This window comes from Theropithecus gelada, chromosome 5, assembly GCF_003255815.1.
Source record: "Theropithecus gelada isolate Dixy chromosome 5, Tgel_1.0, whole genome shotgun sequence".
NCBI classification, from domain to species: Eukaryota; Metazoa; Chordata; class Mammalia; order Primates; family Cercopithecidae; genus Theropithecus; species Theropithecus gelada.
Genome location: NC_037672.1, coordinates 166129842 through 166147883, shown reverse-complemented (window position 1 = coordinate 166147883; position 18042 = coordinate 166129842). Strand labels below are relative to the sequence as shown.

The 18042-nt window shown below is 42.2% G+C and overlaps 1 protein-coding gene across 1 annotated transcript in view; it reads left to right on the top strand.

The window, feature by feature from the left end:
- The first annotated feature begins 320 nt into the window (after positions 1-320).
- Positions 321-18042, top strand: part of SH3RF1 (SH3 domain containing ring finger 1) — a 178121-nt gene continuing 160399 nt past the window's right edge. The window contains exons 1-2 of the mRNA XM_025386491.1: positions 321-817; positions 2345-2832. Of these exons, the coding sequence (XP_025242276.1) occupies positions 2440-2832 (393 nt within the window). The 5' untranslated portion in view covers positions 321-817; positions 2345-2439. The remainder of the gene's footprint in view (positions 818-2344; positions 2833-18042) is intronic.

Below are 18042 nucleotides of genomic sequence, written 5' to 3'. Positions count from 1 at the left end.
CGGCACTGTCCCCATCGATTCACCACGCCGCTCTCGGCCCTAAGGGGCAACACTTCGCACCGACTCTACCAAGTAAGTGTCCAGGGTGGGCAACCAGACGAAAAGTGCAGCGGGATCGGTTCCCGCCAGGACTGCTCCCGCCGCCTCCGCGGACCCAGCCCCTCCCGCGCCGCGACTCGCCCAGCCCGGGAGGAAGAGTCCGTCCCGGGCGCCCAGCCCTGCCGGGGGGAGGAGGACGCGGCGGGACTCTGCCCCGGGACTCCTTCCTGCTTCCCCCAGCCTCCACTCCCGCCGCCTCCCACTCCGGTGGCTCCATTTTTCAGGCGCGTTCTCCTGTGGGAGACGGCGTCCGTCCCCGAGCCTTCCCCTCGTTGCCCCCTGGGGGCCCCGCTCCCCAGTCTCTCCGCTCTCGCAGCGCCCCCTCAGGCTGCCGCACCCATCCCGCCCCCGGGCTCCGGCGGGGTACGGGGCGCTGGTCACCTCAGCGCGGGAGGCCGGCGCTGCGGCGGGCGGCTCCGGGAGGTGCCGCGCCCGCTCCGGGGGAAGGCGCTGTGGCGCGGGGCCGCCCCCTTGCGCCCCGGGCGCCGGCTGCGGCCCGGCCTCCTCCTCTTCCTCCGCCCTCCTTGGCTGGGAAAGTGGGAGGCGGCAGCGGCGGCGTGGTGTGTGTGCGCGCGTGAGGGGGGCAGCAGAGAGGAGTCTCCTGGTGCCGCTGCGGCGTCAGAGACACTGCGAGCGGCGAGCGCGGCGGGGCCGCATCTGCATCAGCCGCCGCCGCTGCTGCGGGGCCGCGAACAAAGAGGAGGAGCCGAGGCGCGAGGTAGGGCGCGCGGCCGGCGCGGGGCCGGCGGGCACCCAGCGTTGGCGGACCCCTAGCTGCGGAGAAGGCGGTGGTCTCGGCGTTTCCCCATCCCCGCCCTGGGTCGGTTTCTCTCTCCCCTCGCCCTCGGGTACCCCTGGGCCGGGAATCAGGACCTGCGGAAGCGGAGCAGCCCGCGGCCTCTGCCTTCTCCGGGCAGGAAGCTGCCAGGGCTCCGTGCCGCGGTCTCCCCGGGCGCAGCCCAGCACCCCCTGCTTCCTGGATGGCGCGGTCTCTCTGGGGACTGTCGCCTTATCTCGGCTGGGCTAGAAAGCTGCTTCCCCGTGGCACTCTGTGGGGCTGAGTTTCGCAACTTAAGCCTGCGCATTTATTTTTAAGTCCTTGAAAACTTCCCGCAGTCGTGTAAGGGGGATTTGTGTCCCCGGCCTGACCTAAAGGGGAGCGGAGATGAGGGAGGCTGTAGGGTGAGAGCCCCAGGCAGGGACCGGCTCCTGCCGGGTGCCGCCGACACCTGGCCCCGGGGTGTGTCTGCGGCGAACGGCCGCCGCGCCTCCCTGCGGGCTCGGGAGTACCTGTGCTCGGCGCAGTGGGAGCGGGGGCGCAGCCCTGGGACTCCCCCGCTCCGACTTTGTCAAGAACAGCTGTTAATGCTACCAGCCAAATCTTTTTACCCCCTTTCTCCTGGGCATTCACATTTACATTTATTTTGGCGGTGGGGGGCAGAGCGGCGCAGTAAGTGGCTTGCTTTTTCCTGAATGGCCTCATTTTCATATGCCCACAGTTTCCAGTCCAACATTCCGTTGTCGAATTCTTTTGGTGGTAATTTTGCCAGATTTTCTGAATGGGATTAGGACAGGCCGTTCAGAAATGTGTTTCAGAGTTATCAACCACTGCCCTGAAAGGCGCTTTTCTGTTTTAGCTGCTTTCAAGCAAATCTGTGTCTTTTAGAATTGTCAACCTTCAGCTCTTTTTGGTTGGGCAAGATTAAACAGTTCTATTTTTAAGAACAGCGAAGAAACATATGTATTTAATATTGGGATCATTTACCACGAGCGATCACATGAGGCATGGTTTCTTAAACTCTAAACTGGCTTAAAAAAGGGAATTTAGTTGGATTTAAAAGTAAATTTCAGGTAGAGGAAACTTTCAATGGTCTCTGTCAGCTTCTCTTATGAGTTGAAGACTTTATTAAGGCAGCTGATATCACTTTCAGAGCTTAAGAAATTATATTCCTTATTGCATTTCATAAATCCTTCTGCAGGAATTATGTATAATACTCTGTGTCTGTTTTGCCCAGTGAACCCCTGGATATCTTTAGGGGTTAATTTTGCGTTGTTTAGAAAGCCTATTTTGTTTTCAGTTGTTGACTTTGGAGTTTAGGAACCCACATTCCAAAGCAAAGCTACACTATTCAGACAGGGAATAGTGTACTTTTGGGTACTTTTTGATTCTTGGCTCCTTTGTGAGCTTTTTCCCTAGATAACAACACTCATATTCTCTTTTCCCCCTTTTTCCCCATGACTCTAGAGCAAAGTCTGAAATGGATGTTACATGAGTCATTTTAAGGGATGCACACTACTATGAACATTTCTGAAGCTTTTTTCTCAGTAAAGTAGATAAAGATGGATGAATCAGCCTTGTTGGATCTTTTGGAGTGTCCTGTGTGTCTAGAGCGCCTTGATGCTTCTGCGAAGGTCTTGCCTTGCCAGCATACGTTTTGCAAGCGATGTTTGCTGGGGATCGTAGGTTCTCGAAATGAACTCAGATGTCCCGAGTGCAGGACTCTCGTTGGCTCGGGTGTCGAGGAGCTTCCCAGTAACATCTTGCTGGTCAGACTTCTGGATGGCATCAAGCAGAGGCCTTGGAAACCTGGTCCTGGTGGGGGAAGTGGGACCAGCTGCACGAATGCATTAAGGTCTCAGAGCAGCACTGTGGCTAATTGTAGCTCAAAAGATCTGCAGAGCTCCCAGGGTGGACAGCAGCCTCGGGTGCAAGCCTGGAGCCCCCCAGTGAGGGTAAGTAACCTACAAAGGTAGTTTGGTGAATAAAGGTGGTGATGTCCACATTTTTTCTTTATTCTTTAGCTTAGTGTTTTCCAAGTCAACTCATTGCTTAGGAAACCACACATACTGGAACAGACAGACTATACCTCTGAATATTTTTTCCCCCATCTTGGAATGAGATTGGATATAAATAATAAATTTTATTGTTTTGAAAATTATCTCTAGATAGTCTCTGTTATCTTTTAAGATAAATTTTGGGAAACAAGTAGCAATTAGTGAATGAAATCTAAACCAGCTTTTGTTCTGTGCCCATTTTAAAATGGAAATTTGGTATTTTCTGTTGATGGGGCTGAGAGTCATAATTACATGTATGTAGTACATATGTGTATATATGTTGTAAATATGTGTGTGGGTAAATCATAAATAGGAAATCAAGCCTTAATTTTTATGTTGCTTAGAATCATTCTATTGGTTTTATGAATACACAGCACAGAATTTACTCGTTGGTGGAATTCTTAACAAATCATGACTACAGGTAGCAGAGTTTCGTTGCTGTAGCAACAAAATGTCACTTAGGACTACACTAAAACATCTAGCTTTATAGTGAATGAAATGAAGTATTTCATCAAAATGATTTTTCTTGGGATTTGAGTTTGGGCTGAAATAATTTTAGATGAAGCTAATTATTTGGACAGCTACCACAACTGTCACACAATTTCTGTATCTATTAGAAATATATATATTAATAATCTATATTTATTAGAAATATAGGTATTTATTAGAAATATAGGTATTTCTAATAAATATAATACCTACAAATATAGGTATTTCTAATAAATATAAATTTCTAATAAATATAAATATAAATTATGTTGCAGGTGATGGATTCGTGATAAAATGTGCTTTTCTCATTTTTGCAAAAATAAAAAGTAATCAAGAGCATCAGTAATGAGAACAACTCCATTTCTGTAAGAAGAAGGAATTCTAAATTATTGGCCAAACTGGTAAAATCTGCTTTTAAAGAACAGTTAATCTAGATGAGAATATTTTTTTCAAATGTCCCCAGTAAGCACTCAAAAGTGACTTCTTTCATTTAACACAGGAACTGCCCATTAGGATGGCGTTAGATCCCATAATTCACAGATGTGGATACCAGGCAGTTTTAACAGAATAGTTTTCCTACTTCTTTCTCAAGCTCATCTTTTGTAAATGATAGGAAGTATTTACATCACTAGATGTAAAGTATAGAGACCATTTTAATCACTAGAAAACCTGATTGGAAAACAGTTTCATTAAGGCTGTCAGGTTTCTTTTGGCATATTTATTTATTTAAAGATAGTGAGAACTTTGGGCTAGGAAGGTTTTCTTTCCTTATTTGGAACCCACATGTTGTGAAAGTGATCAGCTTACAGTGCTTTTCTTAGATTTCCTTTATTTTATGGAATTTACTTATTTAGACTTGAATATTTTAATCCCAGAACCAGTGATCAAGTTGATAATTTCTGAGACACCTGATACAGGTCTGTTTAGCTTAATAAAGGGGTAGATTTGCATCTTTGGAAAGGTTTTGTTTTCCTGTTAATTAGACTAGGGAAGGCATGGCTTCCCAGAATACTGTATCTTAGTTGTTGACACTGCCTTACCTATTGTGAGGAATGCACTGAACGTTTGATCATCGATAAAGAGGAATTTAAGGAGAGGCTCAAACACTCAATGTCTTTTGAATTTTAAGTTTTCTTGCTAACATGGAAATTGACTACGTAATTCTCATTTATCTGAACTGCTAAGCTCCCAAAATTGAACTTCTTAGGTAAATTATTTGGAGATTTTGATGATGTTAGTATTGTTTTTCTGGTTTATATGCTTTTCCTAATTTACTTCATGTTTCTTCTTTAGCATGAGAAAAATTACTTACCAAGAAACTCAACAAAACTTGAACCTTATAACTGGGACAAAATAGTTGAGGTGGATGGAACAGGAAATATGTCTGTTACTTTGCTGGGGGAGGATGGAGGACAAAAACAAACCTATTCAGTAGTCTGAGTTGATGCAATTGATGCAATACTTAGAAAAAGAACAGCCTTTTTTCTAGTTGAAAATAGTTTTTCGAGCCAGGTACTGTGGTATTCACCTCTAGTCTCTAGCTACTTGCATCTGTAGTCCTAGCTACTCCAGAGGCTGGGGCGGGAGGATCACTTGAGCCCAGGAGTTCAAGTCTAGCCTAGACAACATAGCAAGACCCCTCCCCTGTTGCCCCTCCCCTGTCCCCTGCCCCCCACCCCTTTTTAAAAAAAGGTTTCTCAATAAGTCACTACTACCTTTTGCTTTCAAATATACAGAACAGTCAGGGCCATACGTATAGTTCAAACACCTGAAAGATAAATACATTTCTAGAAAAGACTCCTTTTAAGAGTGAGAATTCTGTAACATGGATATTGTAAGGCACTTCTTTGGACACTTCTCTTAGGTGAGTGCCTGTAATAAATCCCAAATGTGCATCCTCCTCCCTTAAGTGTTCTGACACAACCAAGCGGTGCAGTGAGCCTGTTTCCATATGTTGTGCAAAGCTGAAAGTGATAACGTGGAATGTTGCTTCAGTTTATTAGTTATGTTCTGTGTTCCATTAGGCTATGACCATGTGGCCTCCTCATGCATTTAGCTGAAGTATATTGAATGTTATCAACAGATTTGAACATTTCCAATGTGTGACGCATATCTTGTTCCCAAAATTTTAGTGTTTCCTGCCTAATTTGAAGGAGAAAAGGAAAGAGTGCGGGGTTGGAGTCACCATGGGAATCTGTCAGTTTTTTACCTCTAAGTAAAGAATTCCTGTTGGTTTTAGGCCAAAGTCAAGCAGTGGAATGAGCCATAGGGAGAGGGACACTGCTGATACCAGTCAATGGCTTGAGAAATACAGCTGCAGAAGTTAAAATGCATATATATAAATTAGATAAGGAAAGCATGGTTTTTAAGTAGTTCCCCTATAGAATTTAGACTTAATAGTTTCTGCCTTCTATGTGCAGTTCCAGTGATTTAAGGAATCATTAAGTAATGATATCTAAACAGACACATGCATAGATATTCTCTTATGTGGTGGCTCACGCCTGTAATCCCAGCTCTTTGGGAGGCTGAGGAGGTAGGTGGATCACTTGAGGTCAGGAGTTCCAGACCACCCTGGCCAACATGGTGAAACCCCGTCTCTACTAAAAATACAAAAAAATTAGCCGGGCTTGGTGGCGGGCACCTGTAGTCCCAGCTTCTTGGGAGGCTGAGGCAGGAGAATGGCGTGAACCCGGGAGGCGGCGGACCTTGCAGTGAGCGGAGATTGCGCCACTGCACTCCAGCCTGGGCGACAGAGCGAGACTCCATCTCAAAAAAAAAAAAAAAAAACAAAACTCTAAAGTTCTCTTAATATCTCTTAACATTAAGTTCTCTTAATATCTGTGCGTGTTTCTCTTTAGGTATCATTACTTAATGATTTCATGATGCCTGTACTTCACAGCAAATATATTCATCCAAAAAATAGATCACATCAGACCACCTGATTTATACTAATTTATACTTTGTTTATTTGTTGCTTTATTTAATAAATACTTCTTAAGCACTCATTAGGTACCAGGCACTACACTAGCTGCTGGATAGGTAATGGTAGACAAACCAGATATAGATTCTTAGCTTTTGAATGTGTGGTCCATCTTGTGGGAGAGACACATTAATAAAATAATAACAATGCAGGCGTGTAATTAAATAAGTTCTAAGACACAAAGCTAGGGGAGAGGATAGAAGAAAGATCTGCATTTAGTGTGAAGGTGAATTGTGTGTGTGATCTTCAAAAGCTTCCTGAGGAAGAGGCATCTGAGCTGAGATCTTAAGGGTGAAATGATATTAATTAGGGAATGGGGGCTGGGCAGGGAAAAGGCAGAGGGGACGAATATTTCAAAGGCACTGACCTACACAGGAAGGGGTATGCCTCCTAGGAAGAACTGACAGAAGGTAAGTGTGAACTAGGCAAGCCACAGGGATGGTGTAAGATGAGGCCTTGTATTCGATAATGTGGAAGGCATCAAGAACTGCCCCAAGGGCCACGTAGGGTGAAGGGCCAGATGGGTAGGATAGATAGGAAGTGCTCTGTATTTGGGATAAGCAAGAGGGACCATTGGTACTGAGACGATTAGCAGAGCTTCAGAACAGATACGGGATTGGAGCTTTTGTCAAAGAATGGAGAGACCAGGAAAGAAAGGTAGGGAATTCTAGATATGAGGGAACACGGATGAAATTTATTTCCCCTGTAAAGGCTGAGTCTGCTTTCATTTCTCCATAGCACAGTCATACCTCCTTTCTCCCTCTTTCTCTATTGCTGACTGTTAGGGTCTGAATTATGTCCCCCCACTTTGCTAGGTTGAAGTTCTAACTCCTGGTTCCTCACAATGTGGCGATATTCGGGGATAGGACCTTTAAAGAGAGGGTTCTGGTAAAATGAGGTCACATGCATGGGCCCTAATCCACTAAGACTGGAGTTCTTCTGAGAAGAGGAGATGATGATGCAGACACACAGGGAAGACTATGTGAAGACACACGGAGGAGATGCCACTTACCAACCAAGGAGAGTTGCCTTCAAAGGAAGCCAACCCCACTGACACCTTGATCTTGGACTTCCAGCCTCCAGAACTGTGAGGAAATACATTTTTGTTGTTTAAGCCACCCAGTCTGTGCGCTTGGATGTGGTAGCCCTAGCCGACTTGTACTCTGACTATAGACATACTCCTAAAGGTCAGCCCCTTGAGTGGCCTCTCAGTCCACTGCCAATCCCTTCAGTCCTGGTTTCCCCAGAAACTGGCAGTGGTCCAGCCTTCTGTGATCTGCTGTGGAATACCCTTGAGAAGTTGTTCGGCCCCTGCCTACCCTCTCAGCTACCCACATTGCCTGGCATAATTTTGTAAAATAGGCATGTTATAAGGAAGTTGAAGTTTATGTGACAATATACCAGATGCACAGAAAGTTCTGGATGAAATGAAGGAAATATTGAGAGGGGGAAAACTACTACTTTCTTATCTCTGACAAGTTGGATTGATCTGTAACTGGAGTCTGGAGAGGCTGCTTTCCAGGACTCAGTAGTACCTAAGGCATTACTCAAGGGATAGGTAATGATGGACAGACCAGATACAGATCCTTACTTGGTGCTTTCCAGGACTAAGTAGCACCCTAATAAGGCATCCTAGGCTTTATTCCAAGGAATGGCATTGGCAGAAAGAACTGAAGGAAGTTAGGACAATTGAGTTGCTCCAGGTTTGGTGTGGAAAGCAACTGCCAGCTGTGAACTGTGCCGTGGGACATCTTTGACATCTGTCTGTGAACAAGCACCTGTACAGAGCTTCTTTCAGATCCAGTTATGTTCGATAATCTATACTAGGTCAAAGATGACATTAATGCATGTTTCTGTTGAAAAAGTTTACATTTGGGGGAGGTAACACACAAGAAACAACAAATAAGGCAGCATATAGTGAAGCACCAGGGGCTGGGATAAGATAATAGAATAGGTCTCTATTTATGATGGGGTTCTTGTTTGTAGTTTGTGGCCCTTGGATTAGGTGCATGGTCAAAGAATATCAAGTGTGGGTGGAACATGCTCCCCTGGTGTGTAAGGTTCACTACAAACACTGACTGATAAAGGAACTGTTGTCTCCGCACAGATGGGGAAGAGGATGTGTATTAACTCATACTGGACCCAAGCAAGACATTTAATGTGGTGGTTTGGGTGAGGGAAATGTTTCTGTGTGTTTCAGAATGATTGAATTGAAATGGAAAAGGTAGGTTTTGTTTGTTTGTTTTGGCTAAACCATGTTTGTTGCATTCTTGACGTCTTATTTTATCCACCATTTCATCCTTGATCCTTACTCCGGGCTTCATGTCTGCCCCGTCCCTGACCTTTACTTCATTCCTGAGCTACACTTAATGGTAAGGCTCAGCGATGAGATCTTGAACGGGGTAGAAAGCAGGTATGGGAAAGGGAGTCTGTGGTGCATACTAATTGATAATTTTTTAAAGATATAATGATTCTTTCTTATATCACATAAAGTGTCATGTAACCATAATCATGTAAACCTCACAACAGCTTTCTGGGGTCAAGTGTTATCATTTATTTATTTTTTGAGATGGAGTCTCACCCTGTCCCCAGGCTGGAGGGTGATGGTGAGATCTCAGCTCACTGCAACCTCTGCCTCCCGGATTCAAGCGATTCTCCCACCTCAGCCTCTGGAGTAGCTGGGATTACAGGCGCCTGCCACCACACCTGGCTAATTTTTGTACTTTTAGTAGAGGTGGGGTTTTGCCATGTTGGCCAGGCTGGTCTCCAACTCCTGAGCTCAAGTGATCCGCCCACCTTAGCCCCCCAAAGTGTTGGGATTACAGGCGTGAGGCGCGGCGCCCAGCCTAAGTGTTATCATTTTAGAAATGAAAAAGAATGTAGATTTCAAAGTGTATGTAAAAGTATTCTGGTTGTAAAAAATATTCAACAATGTAGAAGAATATGTTATTAAGTGTGTATATACTTGCAGATCTTTTCATATACATTTATATGTGTATGCATATAGTTTCTTGATTTTTTGCAGAACTAGAATTTCATGCTCTGGATATTTAATGATTTGCTGATTTGTTTACTGTATCTATGAAATTTTTTCATGTTTAAGCACATAGACCTACTCCAGTTTTTGAAAAGACTCTTTATTGATGTATAATATACATTTAGAAAAGTGTACTAATTATGTGTGCCACTTCCTGAATTTTTCATAGTATTTTTCTCATAGTATTTTCACTCATAGAATTTTTCTTCATAGTATTTTTCTCATAGTGTTTTTCTTTCTGTTTAAAAATACTCATAAGAAAAATACTTGCACTATTTTCTTTCTGTTTTAAAAATTAAAAATAATACATGCAATGGTAAGAAATGTAATAGTAGAAGATGATGTACAGGAGAAAATCAAGGCTTCCAATCTCTATTCCTTTGTTCCTAATCTCTAGGGGTAACCACTGTTGGAGGTTTTTTGTGTTTTCTTTCAGACAAAAAATTGAATAGAAATGGAATCACATTGTATATGCAGTTCTGCAATTTGAAGTTTTAAATTTAATGATAAAACTTGGATAGCTTCTGTAGTCCCAGGTACTCAGGAGGCTGAGGCAGGAGAATGGCGTGAACCCGGGAGGCGGAGGTTGCAGTGAGCCGAGACCGTGCCACTGCACTCCAGCCTGGGCGACAGAGCGAGACTCCGTCTCAAAAAAACAAAAAAACAAAAAAACAAACTCAGATAGCTTCCATATCTACTCACATTGGTCTCTAAGAAGGTATTATGTGTTCTTTTTTTTTTTTTGAGATAGTCTCACTTCTGCCCAGGTTGGAGTGCAGTTGGCGTGTTTACGGCTCACTATACATTATTACTCTTATTTCATGGATGTAGGAGGGGTGGCGGAAAGACTTTAAATAACTTGTCCAATTTCTGATCCCAAATGCTTCCTTCCCTTACCTGCGCTTGACTTAGGTGACAAACATTTTCCCTGGTGTTGCTTTTAGCAGGGGAATCTCTTCTCAGTTGCAACTGGCAGAGCTTATTCTTTCCTCACTGTCCTTGCTTCCTGTTTTGTTTTGACAAAAAGAGGACAAACAAAGCTCCTTTACAATGACAGTGAACCAGGAAAGCAGACTCTCCTTAGCTTGATGTATGGGGAAGAGTGTGGTTTGGAGGTTAGAAGTTGTGGCCTCTGATTCCGACACTGCCATCAGCTGACTGTGGGGTTTCTCTGGGCTTCATTTCTTCAGCTCAAAGATGTGGAGCCACAGGGACCTAAGCTCTATGCAGAGTGGTTGTAGGAATGGTGGTGGTGATGGGGCTGGGTTTGGTTCATCTTTGACTTTTCAGAATCCTTTGTAGTGTCTGGCACAGAGTACACACTCACAAGAGGTTTGTTGAATAAATGAGTGAATAAGTGAGTGAAGCGAATACCAATCTCTCTAGGGATTCTTAACTGTATATTTAATGTCATTTCTATTTGGGATGATGAGAACCAAAGTTATTGAAAAGATATAGAAAAGATTATAAAGTGGATGTAGTGTTTGGATGTAGAGCTACATAAAATACAGACATGAACTCAGTTATTTTGGTTTCCTACGTGTGAAAAGTAGCCTGATGCAGACCTCTTTGGCAACCCCGAACCCCCTCCTCTCCCAGTTTCCTTCATTTATTATCACTATTGCTCCAGTCCTTATTTATTTATTTATATTTCTCTTTTGGGTGACTGAAGGAGAGAAATGATTATTCTGTTATTGCTGGCTGGGCAGAGAAAAGGAAAATCTGAGGGAAAGGGAGGAAAGAGATAAAATCTAGTTTTACTTTAGCTGGAGGTCCTTCTTGTTCTTGAGGTTCTTTTGAAAAGTTCCACCTCTGCGCTGGTTCTCTGACTTTAGCACTTCATCCCTGGCTTTTGTATCAGCTGCTATAGAACCTGTGTTGACTGTTAACTTCTCTGCCTTGCAGCACCTTGCACTGCCCTGTCCTGCAACTGTGGTCTGTACTTTCCAAGTGGCTGAAAGAGGCGCAGTGGGGAGACAGTCAACAGACAGGGGGAGCAGGAAAGCAGCCCTACTCCATTGCCTTCCTAAAACTGCTTCTCTAGGTTGTCTTCTCAAAATGCTTTGTTTTGTCCCATAATTAGTCTCTGGTCTCAGAAAAGGAAAATAATAAAATCAGAGGCTCAAAAAAGGCATGTGGGTAGGTGCAGTATGTCAGTTCAAGCCCCTGCCTTTTTCTGTTGCCTGTGGTCTTTTCTCAGCATTCCACGAGCCCCCAGTGCTCCTTTGCACACCTCCATTCCTTAACTCACTCTGTTGGGAAGAATGCCTGCTTTTTTCCTCTCTGGTCAGACGCTCACTCCATTTATTAATCTGTCCCCTGTCTAGTAGATTGCTTAATGTGGTTTAAGCAAACCCGAGATAATATGTAAAAAGACTTAAAAATTTTAAGGTCAAAAGGCAAATGACTGTAATTCATGCTGTGGCAGGATGCTTCCTAAGGATCCACAATACTGTAGCAACCTAGCACAAATATTATAGTGAGATGTACTTGTGATAGAAATATTACACATAGTGACATAGTATGGATAGTGAGGAACTCAGATAGCTGGCAAGACTCATTTACATAGCAACATAGTATAGTGAGGTGTACATATGATAGAAATATTATGCTTGGAGGCTGCCTTGCTGGTAAGGCTCCCTCATTTAGAAACTTCAACTCCCTCATCCTCCCAAAGCTTTTATTATAAAGAGTACATGTATCTTCTGCTCTTTAAAAATTTTTAATTTTTAGTTTCTTCTGAAGGTAGTAACCTTGAAAAGAAAAATTCAGAGCCCCAGGCACCCTTTTTTGTGGCTCTACAATCCTTTTGTCACGTATCTGTCTGCCAATGCCTAGTCAAGAGGATGGTAGCAGTTGCTTCATGAATGGTGACATATGGGTGGCTGTAAACACAGCCATTTTAAAGATAGATGTGTGAGTGGGCTCTTTCGGGGTAGCTGGGAAGGGAATGGAGGTGCCATTTCAGATGGCTGACAGAGCAGTTAAATAGTAGATTATTTGCGTTGTGAAACATGAAAAAAGTGAGCAGTAGGAGGATGTGCAAATGAATTTTTAAGTTACATAGTGCAGAAAGGCAAGGGCTGTCAATGTTGAACATTTTTCTGGCAGCCTAAGGAAATAAATTCCTTAAGGATTAAGGAAATTATTATCATTATTATTATTATTTTTGCCAGAAAAAATCCTTTTGAAACACTGTAGTTTCACTGCTTATCAATTCAGGAATGAATGAACAGGAGTGAATTTTCATTATTTTAATATGTAATGAGTGGTCCTAGGCAATGAACATTTATACAGAAAGAAAGCTAAAGTTAGCTATAGGATGCTTCAAATCTAGTTTTAATTTATGTGAAGTACACTCAAAATAATACAGTAGCAATGTAAGTGAGAGCATCAGTGTGGGATACAAATATCCCTAGCATTTGTATAAGGTTCCTGGAAACGTGAGCAGTAATGTTGAAAAGTTGAACATTAGATATGTTATAAGGAGATTCAATTCTTGTAGAACTAAACAATATTCTTACATTCTTAATTATATAACTGCTTAGTTTTTAAATATCCTTAAAAAACTTTAAAAGTTTTTAAAAACATTAAACACATAGAACATTATATAATGAAACTAAATTTCAAACCTTAAGTTTTCATTTGCCCACCTTATGCAAAGTGACATTTAGTTTACTAATCTCTAGTATTTCTATTTTTTTTCAAAATCTTTGAACAGTTTTTCCCCATTATTAAACTTGTGTTTTATGCATAGTGATGAATTGTTTTTCAGCATTTCATATACTTTTTTTCTGCCACAGTTGCAGTCTATGAGGCTAAATATTTTTGCCATTTTTGGTAGCTTTTATTATTTTCATTCCTGTCTTAACTGTACTAGTAGTAGCACTTTTATTTTTCTTTTTTCTACTCATTTTTGTAAAACAAGTCTGAAATATTAAGAAGACACTGAAAGTGTTAACACTGTTGTACAAAGCCTGTGATGTTGCTGGAGCTGAAGTGTTGGTTAAAGGCCCCAAAGTGTGACAGCTTGAAATGTTTACATAGCAGCTGTTCCAAGAAAGTTCAAATCTGGCAGCAGAAAAGTATTGGGTCTCCATGTATGAAGCATGAAAATATATGATGTATGGAAGCTGAGAATCGCCTATATGGTGGAAAGAATGAGGAGACCTGCTTTCTAGTCTTGGCTATGTGATTTTAGTCCAGTGTTTTCTCTTCTGTAGGATTTAGTTTTCTCTTTTATAAAATGAGGCTTTTCTGATATCTGAGTTCTTTTGTAGGCCTGAAATTTAAAAAATAATTACCCTAGCAAAAGCCAACTTTGATATTGAACATTTAGAACAAACTCAGATTGGCACCTGGATTTGATCTTGGTGCATTGAGGTGACATGTGGCTCTCACGTTTGTCCATTGACACCAGTAATCTGCCTTTAATGTTCTCTTAGAAGCCCACACCGTGCCTGCCACAGGAGCCTTCAGATGAACTGTTAGATTTAGAAGTGAGGTAGAGCAGAAAAGCAAGGACAGTTTAGGGAGCCCGACTTTGGATCAACCTCTAAATGGGGCTGGTTTGCTTGATAGATCTCATCTGCATAAAATTATCAGCCTCCGTTCTGCCGGAATATTATCTTCATATAAAGTTGTTACACTGCTTGAAATTCCAATAATCAGAGATTGTCTGCATATTAAAATGTCCTGCACTTTAGAAGCATGTTTAGAATTACCTAACCATATTTCTTTTCTTTTCTCAGTTTTTACTGACGTGAGAACCCCTGCTTTGATGGACAGGACATTTATTATGCTTTGAAAGAGTGGGAAGGCAGGTACCTGAGCTTCTTTGAGGTCAGGCAAACCTGGATGGGGGAAGCTGTAGTGAGGGGTTTAGGCAGAGTGACCATGTAGTTTATCCTCTACCCTGGGACGTTTTTGAGAGTGAAAAGGATGTTGTTGATAATTTTGCAGAGTCAACAGGAGTAAGTCAGGATTGTCTGGGGCAAACAGGGCCATAAGGTTACTCTTGCTGAGGGCAGTATGAATGAGCACAGCATATAGAAAACAGGATTCATTAAGCACAGGAGAGATGCCAGAGAATACAGAACTTTTCAAAAGTGTTCAGGGGCAATGCAGAGGAATTAATTTCTTCCTCAGAATGTTCCTTTTTGTGTGCTCTGTGATTCCTGCTGGACAGAAAGTGTCTGATAATAGGAAAAGCAGGAGATTTATTATCAGGCAGAACTTCCTCTGTTCCTTGTTATCTGTGTTTCTCTTGGGCAAGTTACTTCCTTACCTAATTTCTTTGTTTGTAGAATGATGAAGAGCTGCTCTCCAAGTTTGTGAGGATTACATGAGATAAGGAATCTCAAATGCCCAAGACCTAGTACATGCTCAATAAACATTAGTATCTTCAGTTTTCTCTCTTTCTAGAAATTAGAACTTTTAATACCATATCACAGTTATATTGTAAAATAAACTCTGGGGCAAGTGGATTGGCTCACATCTGTAATCCCAGTGCTTTGGGAGGCCAAGGTGGGAGGATCAGTTGTGGCCAGGATGAGACCAGCCTGAGCAACATAGTGGGACCCCTACCCCCTTCTAAAAAAATTTTTTTTTTTTAAATTAGCTGGGCGTGGTGGCATGTACCTGTAGTCCCAGCTCCTCGGGAGGCTGAGGCTGGAGGATCGCTTGAGCCCCGGAGTTTGAGGCTGCAGAGAGCTGTGATCTTGTCACTGCACTCCAGCCTGGGTGACAGAATGAGACCTTGTCTCTAAAACAAAGAAACAAACAAACGAAACAGACTATTGGTGTGTATGTAGTCTGGTAATTTAATTAATCAACACTTATATGTTAATACCATAGAACATTTTGCTCTGTTTCAAACAGCTGGCTTAAACTTCAGATACCCAAGCTGTTCATAAATTAGTGACTACAGAAGATAGTTCTGGTTTTACAACTATAGTGTGAGACTGGTTGAGTCAGTCAGCTTCTCTGGGCCTCATCTGTAAAAGGAAATGGTGAGCAACATTATCTATAGTATCTCTTCCTGTTCTCTTATCCTGTGATAAGATATCCAGCCAGCAGAATTCATTATAGCATGGTAGACGTCTGTGACCGTTTTCATTGTCCCTCCCCCCCATCTCTCCCTGCCTTCCTTCCTCCCTCCCTTCCTCCCCTTCTTCCTACCTTCCTCCCTTTCTCTTTCCCTCCCTGCCTCCCTCCCTTCCTTCTTTCCTTCTCTGCCTCTTCCCTGTGATTGGGGAAAATAATAGCTCAAGTAATTAAAAAAAAAATTCAATTTAGTTATTTATTTAGCATAATACTGAAGACTTAGACCCCTAAGACTTTCTGTAAGGAAACTAGATGTGCTTTGTAGCACGGTCCTAATTTTTAAAAATTAAGGAGACCAGGCATGGTAGCTCACGCCTATAGTCTCAGAACTTTGGGTGGCTGAGACGGAAGGATTGCTTGAGCCTAGGAATTTGAGACCAGCCTGGGCAACATAGCGAAACCCCATCTCTACCAAAACCAAAAAATTAGCTGGGCATGGTGGCTTGCGCCTGCTGTCTCAGCAACTTGAGAAGCTGAGGAGGGAGGAACGCTTGAATCCGGTCGGTCGAGGCTGCAGTGAGCCATGATCGTGCCACTGTACTCTCGCCTGGGCAACAGAACGAGACTCTTGACTCAAAAAGAAAAAAAAAAAAAGTAATGCTAGGAAAGATTATTATGCCCATTATTAAAACGTGGATGTTTTAATGCACTGTTGGATGGATGGATGGACGGGTGGATCAGTTGATCTCTCTGGACTCTGTGTGTGTGTGTGTGTATGCATGCATATGCACATGTGTGTTGTGTTTTATTCCTTTGTGGCTGATTTTTGCTTACCCTTCCCAACCTTGCCCACCCTTCCCCTCACTTCCATACCATCAAGATTATATGGCTTTAGTAGTTATTACTGGTCAGTTTTTCCATGTTTTGGTTATTTTTTGATAGCTCATATCTAGAGCAGCTGATTTCCCTTTTTAAAAAGTATGACATATATAAACAGATATAAACAAATGCATTTATATAATTTTCTGATGCATTTTGCAAATGCTGCAACAGTGAAGAGCCTTGCTATGCTTCAAATTTCCGTAAGTTTATATATTTTTTAATGGAGTTTCTATTTATAGTAAAAATATTCACTTACTGATTTTGTAGGGTAAGAAAGGACACTGGGTGAACATTTTATGAAAATAGTCATCTACTGTGTTTTTAGAAAGTCTCTGCAAAAGGACGTTTCAAAAGCTTGTTGACACAAACTTATTCCAGTGCCTTACCGTCTTCCTTGCCAGGAGGTTCTTTTTTTCTGTTTAATATAAATTCCTGTCCTTGCAATGTGCTCTCATTCCTCTCATCCCATCCTTAATGGAAAAGAAGTGCTCCCCTGTACCTCTTCTTCCTGACCTTGCAGGCTGTGGTGCAGTCCTGACCTCCTCTCTTTTTATCAGGACTGAATAACCAAGTTTCCTTTACATGTCCTCATAGGACCCATTTCCTAACGTTTTAATCATTTTAGTCACTCTCCTTTGGATGCTGTCCAATCCCTGCTTGCTGTACTTGGGTTCAAGTCCAGAAGAGCTCTTAGTGTGGTGATGAAATTCTGAATGGGGCTTCGAGTTGTGAAAGGGCTGTCATGGGACCCTCCTGCTGCCTGTTTTCACATCCTCATGTTATGTACCTTTAAAAAGAACTCACTACATTGCTGGTTCATGCTTTGCCTAGATCTCAGATTTTCTCTTTTCCTTAGATAAATTCAGTTTCCCCAATCTCTCGAGTGGTTAGTTTTTACTACCCTCTGGATTAAACTTGTCTCTGTAATCTTTATGGTAGTGTCAGCAATTGGCTACTTATCAACAGGAATTGAAAAATGCCAATCCAAATGCAATTGCTGTAATACATATTTGTGATCATATGGATACCTGATCTTACACACATATATACCTTGTTTATTACATTTATTTTGAATATTCTCTGCCCCCATTTGGTATTGTTCTCTAATTAATTGTGCTTTAGTGTTTTCTCCTGTACCAAGTTATAAGGAACTTGAGATGAGGGGCTCTTTTGAATTTTATACCTCTTTTCTGTTCATGACTGTGGAAAAAGCAGTAGGTGGTCAGTTCAGTAAATACTTCTTGATGGAACTGATAGATGCCTACTCACATTCCAGAATTCCAAGGTCCATTGAAACACATTCACATCCTTGTAAGTTTGAGCATCTAACCACACGTATATTTTGGGTTAATCACATTCATTTTCCCACTATTTAAGTCAACAATGGACAGTAGTACTCAAAGGCTAGGTACACTCTTATGAAACTTGACTGTAATTGGATGTTGAATAACAATTCTCTTGAGAGTGACCATTGAAACATTTTGGTTGCCCCCACCATGGTGGTCTAGAAATCATGTTTTCCTAGTTTGTTAGAAAGAATGTTCTGCTGAGTTGAGTCAAAAGCCTTATAAAAGTTAAAATATGTGATATGTTATCTCCTATCCCCCAGGCACATCATTCTGACATAGAGGAAAATGAAATTGATCTAATAGGAATTAGCTGTCCAACTGTCATA